General features: G+C 46.2%; 1 protein-coding gene across 2 annotated transcripts in view; it reads right to left on the reverse strand.

The window, feature by feature from the left end:
- Positions 1-2,863: 2,863 nt before the first annotated feature.
- The window catches only part of LOC117966769 (mitogen-activated protein kinase kinase kinase kinase 5-like), a 47,636-nt gene continuing 43,120 nt past the window's right edge, over positions 2,864-7,379 (reverse strand). For both annotated transcript variants that reach the window (XM_059020362.1, XM_059020361.1), the window contains exons 27-32: positions 6,626-6,729; positions 6,232-6,409; positions 6,010-6,078; positions 5,778-5,870; positions 4,855-4,981; positions 2,864-3,357 (exon numbers count right to left, since the gene is read on the reverse strand). In XM_059020362.1, coding sequence (XP_058876345.1) covers positions 3,261-3,357; positions 4,855-4,981; positions 5,778-5,870; positions 6,010-6,078; positions 6,232-6,409; positions 6,626-6,729 — 668 coding nt within the window. In that variant the 3' untranslated portion in view covers positions 2,864-3,260. The remainder of the gene's footprint in view (positions 3,358-4,854; positions 4,982-5,777; positions 5,871-6,009; positions 6,079-6,231; positions 6,410-6,625; positions 6,730-7,379) is intronic.

Raw genomic sequence — 7,379 nt, forward strand, 5'->3', positions numbered from 1 at the left:
TGTAGAGAACTCAGTGCTGTACTGGGGATCTGAGAGCCAGCTAATTCAATACAGTCTAGTATAGAGAACTCAGTGCTGTACTGGGGATCTGAGAGCCAGCTAATTCAATACAGTCTAGTATAGAGAACTCAGTGCTGTACTGGAGATCTGAGAGCCAGCTAATTCAATACAGTCTAGTATAGAGAACTCAGTGCTGTACTGGGGATCTGAGAGCAGCTAATTCAATACAGTCTAGTGTAGAGAACTCAGTGCTGTACTGGGGATCTGAGAGCCAGCTAATTCAATACAGTCTAGTATAGAGAACTCAGTGCTGTACTGGGAATATGAGAGCCAGCTAATTCAATACAGTCTAGTATAGAGAACTCAGTGCTGTACTGGGAATATGAGTGCCAGCTAATTCAATACTCATCAATGTGTGTGAGTGTGTGACTGTGTTTCAGTGTGTGTGTGTTTCAGTGTGTGTGTTTCAGTGTGTGTTTGTGTTTCAGTGTGTGTTTGTGTTTCAGTGTGTGTGTGTGATTAAGTGACTGACACTGAAATCTTTCTGTCAGGAAGCAGTCTGTGAAGAAAAATCACGAGGGCCAGACTTCAATACAGGCAAGACTGACAGAGTTAGAAACTCACACTAGCCCTGCTGCTGCTGCACCCAGTCCTGGGGTTCAGAGCTCCCCTCAATGAAGTCTATTATTATTAATATTGAAATGATCAGGAGCCAGGAGTTTGAGCAGGGTTAGAAACTCACACTAGCCCTGCTGCTGCTGCTGCACCCAGTCCTGGGGTTCAGAGCTCCCCTCAATGAAGTCTATTATTATTAATATTGAAATGATCAGGAGCCAGGAGTTTGAGCAGGGTTAGAAACTCACACTAGCCCTGCTGCTGCTGCTGCTGCACCCAGTCCTGGGGTTCAGAGCTCCCCTCAGTGAAGTCTATTATTATTAATATTGAAATGATCAGGAGCCAGGAGTTTGAGCAGGGTTAGAAACTCACACTAGCCCTGCTGCTGCTGCTGCTGCTGCACCCAGTCCTGGGGTTCAGAGCTCCCCTCAATGAAGTCTATTATTATTAATATTGAAATGATCAGGAGCCAGGAGTTTGAGCAGGGTTAGAAACTCACACTAGCCCTGCTGCTGCTGCTGCTGCACCCAGTCCTGGGGTTCAGAGCTCCCCTCAATGAAGTCTATTATTATTAATATTGAAATGATCAGGAGCCAGGAGTTTGAGCAGGGTTACAAACTCACACTAGCCCTGCTGCTGCTGCTGCTGCTGCACCCAGTCCTGGGGTTCAGAGCTCCCCTCAGTGAAGTCTATTATTATTAATATTGAAATGATCAGGAGTTTGAGCAGGGTTAGAAACTCTAACTGGTAAATTAATAATAAGAGTATTATTCACTGGCTGCCAGGCTGGGAGCTGCAGGGTTTGGGTGTGAAACCATGCAGGTTTAATTTTAGTTTGGGGGGGGGGGGGGGGGGGGTGATAGAGTGTTGTTGTGACAGGGAGGGGGAGGGGGAGAGGGGGAGAGGGGGAGAGGGGGAGGGAGGGGGGGGGGAGCAGCCGTCCTCAAAGATTTCAGATGGGATTGTCACACTGAAGGCCTAAATAATTTTTTACAGTAACAATACTAGAAATAAAACCAGCCAGCCATGCAGACAGGCGGGAGGGGGGGGGGGAAGAGAGAGTGAGAGAGAGAGAGAGAGAGAGAGAGAGAGAGAGAGAGAGAGAGAGAGAGGAGAGAGAGAGAGAGAGAGAGAGAGGGTCTGTTATAATCCATTATAGTGGAGGGGAAGGGAGAGATAGAAGAGAGGGCTGAGAGGGGGAGAGGGGAAGGAGAAGGGGAACGTAACACCGTGAGGAGTCTTTTCAGAAGCAGAGGTTTTTTTTTTACACTGGAATATTAAACAGGTGAGCCAGGCAGATAGAAACACTGGACATGCAGGACAGAGTACACACTCAATAATAATAATAATAATAATAATAATAATAATAATAATAATAATAATAATAATAATAATAATAATAATAATAATAATAATAATAATAATAATAGCACCTTTCACAACAAGGTGTCTCAGTGTGTGAGAGTGTGTCTGTGTGTCAGCGTGTGGGTGTGAGTGAGTATCTATGTCAGTGGGTGTGTGGGTGTGTGAGTGTCTGTATGTATCTGAGTGTGTTTTTGTAACATTTCTGGGAAAAGCTTTATTCACAAAACAAATATGTATGAGAACAGAATACTAATAGTAAATTAAAAAAAAGATGTGTTTGTTTTATTAGAAGCCTACTTTGATTCAGATCATTAGCTCTGGGGGGGGGAGAGAGAGAGAGAGAGAGAGAGAGAGAGAGAGAGAGAGAGAGCGAGAGAGAGAGAGAGAGCGAGAGAGAGAGAGAGAGCGAGCGAGAGAGAGAGAGAGAGAGAGAGAGCGAGCGAGAGAGAGAGAGAGAGAGAGAGAGAGAGCGAGAGAGAGAGAGCGAGAGAGAGCGAGAGAGAGAGAGAGAGAGAGAGAGAGAGAGAGAGAGAGAGAGAGAGAGCGAGAGTGTCAGCGTGAGAGAGAGAGAAAGAAAACACGACTCACTGAAATCATTTTAATTTTGAAAAAGGTAACAAAAAAGCTAATTAAAGATTAAACCAAGGAGGGAGAAGAAGATACTTAATAATTCACAAAGACAGCGTATTGATGGTTTAAATTCATCCTCCCTCCCTCCCTCCCTCTCTGTTTTGTCATGTGGATAATATCCACTCTCAACACTGCAGAGCTGTATAGAGGTCTATGTGTTTTTCTTTTTAAATTACAGTATATATCAAAGCGCAGTAACTTTGCTCTAAATAAAATAACACACGCACACAAAAAACAGGAAAACAGTCCGGAATGAAACATTTTATAAATTATTTATTTACTTAAAACAAAAGCATTTTAAGATTGTGACACAGACGTTAGGGTACAGGACAGGGAAGGGAAACTTTTACAAACCGACGCAGACAAGTACAGCATTTCTCTTCACAGCTCTGTCTCTATCTCTCTACCTCACTGCTCTCTGCTTGCACGGCCAGGCGTTTGTTTTTGAACCCTGTGGTTTGCAGCCCTGGCCTTTCCCTTCGATGCAATGAGAAGCCAGTTTGATACAGTGAGAGAGCGTGAGTCTCTCAGTGCTGTGTGTGTGTGTGTCAGAGTCCACACTGATGTGGGTTTACATTGATTTGTCTGTCTGTGAGTGTCTCAGTGTTCTCTTTGGTGTGTGTGTGTGAGTGCACACTGGGAGTACTGGTTCACAGCGCTGGGACGATGTTTTCTGCGATCTCCAGGACGTAGAGGTTGCTGTGGGCGAACTGATCTTCTGTCGGTCTTGTCTCCACCACCACCATCCTGAAACACAGCAAACCAGTTAGTGAAACACAGCAAACCAGTTAGTGAAACACAGCAAACCAGTTAGTGAAACACACAGCAAACCAGTTACTGAAACACACAGCAAACCAGTTACTGAAACACACAGCAAACCAGTTACTGAAACACAGCAAACCAGTTAGTGAAACACAGCAAACCAGTTAGTGAAACACACAACAAACCAGTTACTAAAACACACAGCAAACCAGTTACTGAAACACACAGCAAACCAGTTACTGAAACACAGCAAACCAGTTACTGAAACACACAGCAAACCAGTTAGTGAAACACAGCAAACCAGTTAGTGAAACACACAGCAAACCAGTTACTGAAACACAGCAAACCAGTTAGTGAAACACAGCAAACCAGTTACTGAAACACAGCAAACCAGTTAGTGAAACACACAGCAAACCAGTTACTGAAACACACAGCAAACCAGTTACTGAAACACAGCAAACCAGTTAGTGAAACACACAGCAAACCAGTTAGTGAAACACACAGCAAACCAGTTACTGAAACACAGCAAACCAGTTACTGAAACACAGCAAACCAGTTACTGAAACACACAGCAAACCAGTTACTGAAACACAGCAAACCAGTTACTGAAACACACAGCAAACCAGTTACTGAAACACAGCAAACCAGTTACTGAAACACACAGCAAACCAGTTACTGAAACACACAGCAAACCAGTTACTGAAACACACAGCAAACCAGTTATTGAAACACAGCAAACCAGTTAGTGAAACACACAACAAACCAGTTACTGAAACACACAGCAAACCAGTTATTGAAACACAGCAAACCAGTTACTGAAACACACAGCAAACCAGTTACTGAAACACACAGCAAACCAGTTACTGAAACACAGCAAACCAGTTAGTGAAACACACAGCAAACCAGTTACTGAAACACACAGCAAACCAGTTAGTGAAACACAGCAAACCAGTTAGTGAAACACACAACAAACCAGTTACTGAAACACACAACAAACCAGTTACTGAAACACAGCAAACCAGTTAGTGAAACACACAACAAACCAGTTACTGAAACACAGCAAACCAGTTACTGAAACACACAGCAAACCAGTTACTGAAACACAGCAAACCAGTTACTGAAACACAGCAAACCAGAAGCAAACCATTATCCCCCTTCACCCCCTACTTTATCAAACACTTCCCAGATCTCCTCCTCCCACCTTCCCCATTTGAACGCTGAGTTTCTGCACACAGTGCAGTGTACTGGTTTCACAATGCAGTATACTAGTGTCACAATGCAGTGTACTGTTTTCATAACAGTATACTAGTTTCACAGTGCAGTGTATTGGTTTCATGGTGCAGTGTACTGGTTTCACAGTGCAGTGTATTGGTTTCACAGTGCAGTGTACTGGTTTCACAGTGCAGTGTATTGGTTTCACAGTGCAGTGTACTGGTTTCACAGTGCAGTGTAGTAGTTTGGCAGTGTGGGGGGTGCGGTTACCTATCCGAGTGGACCAGTCTGAATGTCTTGCTGGTTTCTGTCCAGTTCTGCAGCACCTCCGAGAAACGGACGTCTCTCCTCTGCCAGCCGTGCTTCCACAGAGCCAGGATGCTGTCCTCAAAATACACTGCGGGACAAGGACAGGGGGATATGTATTATAACACTGTGTGTCATACTATAGAGTTGTGTTTGAAAGCTTTCATTAAGTAGCTTGGCTTGTTTTTTTGATTCTTGCTTTTTTGTAATAACGTGTTGCCAATGCATGCATTGCTTTGACATGCCCGCTGCCATGCAGCTGCATTGCTTTGACATGCACACTGCCATGCAGCTGCATTGCTTTGACATGCACACTGCCATGCAGCTGCATTGCTTTGACATGCCCACTGCCATGCAGCTGCATTGCTTTGACATGCACACTGCCACGCAGCTGCATTGCTTTGACATGCACACTGCCACGCAGCTGCATTGCTTTGACATGCACACTGCCACGCAGCTGCATTGCTTTGACATGCACACTGCCATGCAGCTGCATTGCTTTGACATGCACACTGCCATGCAGCTGCATTGCTTTGACATGCACACTGCCATGCAGCTGCATTGCTTTGACATGCACACTGCCATGCAGCTGCATTGCTTTGACATGCACACTGCCACGCAGCTGCATTGCTTTGACATGCACACTGCCACGCAGCTGCATTGCTTTGACATGCACACTGCCACGCAGCTGCATTGCTTTGACATGCACACTGCCATGCAGCTGCATTGCTTTGACATGCACACTGCCACGCAGCTGCATTGCTTTGACATGCACACTGCCACGCAGCTGCATTGCTTTCCGTTGTGTGCTTTGTGTGGCTCTTGTGAATTTCACAGTGTGCCGCAGCATGCAGCGTAGCGAGAGTCTGAGCATCGGGGTATCTTACCCACTGACTCCACAGCGAAGGAGTAAGAGACTTCAGACAGCTGCTTCCTCTGACTCTTCACTGCCCCCTGCAGGTTTACCAGCATCACATGCTCTGTAAAAAAAAAAACAAAAAAAAAAACCACAAGGATGTCATAGTGAGCTTTTGAGAAGGGGGCTGGTTCATCGTACAAAGAGAAAGGGTGAGAAAGAGAGAGAGAGAGAGAGAGGGATGGAGGGAGAGATACACTTACTGTGAACCAGGACTAGTAGTGTGCTGCAGTCCAGTTGAGATACCTGAACTGGATCTGTACTGGTGCTCTCTGGTGGACAAACAGAGAAACACACAGAGTCAGATAAGATACAGAACATCAGTAGGGTTAGAAACTCGTAGGTATGGATGCTGTGTATAGTTATATATAGTGATGCTGGTATATTGCTATGGATGTTGTAAACAGTTCTAGATATAGTTCTACCTGCACTGCTGCGAGTGAACCAGGAGGTGGCAGAGTTGAGGTTGATGTTCTCAAACTGCACGTCCTTCCCCGGCCCGGAGCCCTTGCTGAGCCCGATGCAGACCAGGGGGTACTCCTGATCCGGGACCACCAGCATCTCAAACACACGCAGAGGGGTGGGCAGGGGGAAGTCAAAGTGCTGGGGGAGAGAATCAACCAATAATCAATAATCAATCAATAACCAGAAAACCCTCAGGGGAAAGAAAGTCAGGACTGTGGATTGAACATCTATAACCAGCAAGGACTAGCAAAAAAGAATACAGCAGCAATCATCATAATAATAATAATAATAATAATAATAATAATAATAATAATAATAATAATAATACCAGCAGTAACGATGAGCTGCACTGACCTTTATCAGCATGAACTTGTGCATGGGCTCATACCACTGCAGCAGAACCACACTGGACTCCAGAGCACAGCACAGGAAACTGCAGCTATTCTGCCTATTATGAGCTGGAGAGAGGAGGGGAGAGAGGAGAGGAGAAAGGAGGGGATAGAGAGAGAGGGAGGGGAGAGGAGAAAGGAGGGGAGAAATAGAGGAGAGGAGAAAAGAGGGGAGGGGGAGAGAGAGGAGAGAGAGAGGGGAGAGGAGAAAGGAGGGGATAGAGAGGAGAGAGAGAGGGGAGAGGAGAAAGGAGGGGATAGAGAGGAGAGAGAGAGGGGAGAGGAGAAAGGAGGGGATAGAGAGAGAGGGGGGAGAGGAGAAAGGAGGGGATAGAGAGAGAGGGAGGGGAGAGGAGAGGAGAAAGGAGGGGATAGAGAGGAGAGAGAGAGGGGAGAGGAGAAAGGAGGGGATAGAGAGGAGAGAGAGGGGAGAGGAGAAAGGAGGGGATAGAGAGAGGGGGGAGAGGAGAAAGGAGGGGATAGAGAGGAGAGAGAGGGGAGAGGAGAAAGGAGGGGAGAAATAGAGGAGAGGAGAAAAGAGGGGAGGGGGAGATGAGAGAGAGGGGAGGAGGAGAGGAGAAAGGAGGGGATAGAGAGAGAGGAGAGGAGGAGGGGAGGGCAGAGGGGAGGGGAGAGAGGAGAGGAGGATGAGGAGGAGGGGAGAGAGAGGGGAGGAGGAAGGGAGAGGGAGAGGGAGAGAGGAGAGGAGAGGAGGGGAG

Source organism: Acipenser ruthenus, unplaced genomic scaffold (assembly GCF_902713425.1).
Source record: "Acipenser ruthenus unplaced genomic scaffold, fAciRut3.2 maternal haplotype, whole genome shotgun sequence".
Classification (NCBI taxonomy): domain Eukaryota; kingdom Metazoa; phylum Chordata; class Actinopteri; order Acipenseriformes; family Acipenseridae; genus Acipenser; species Acipenser ruthenus.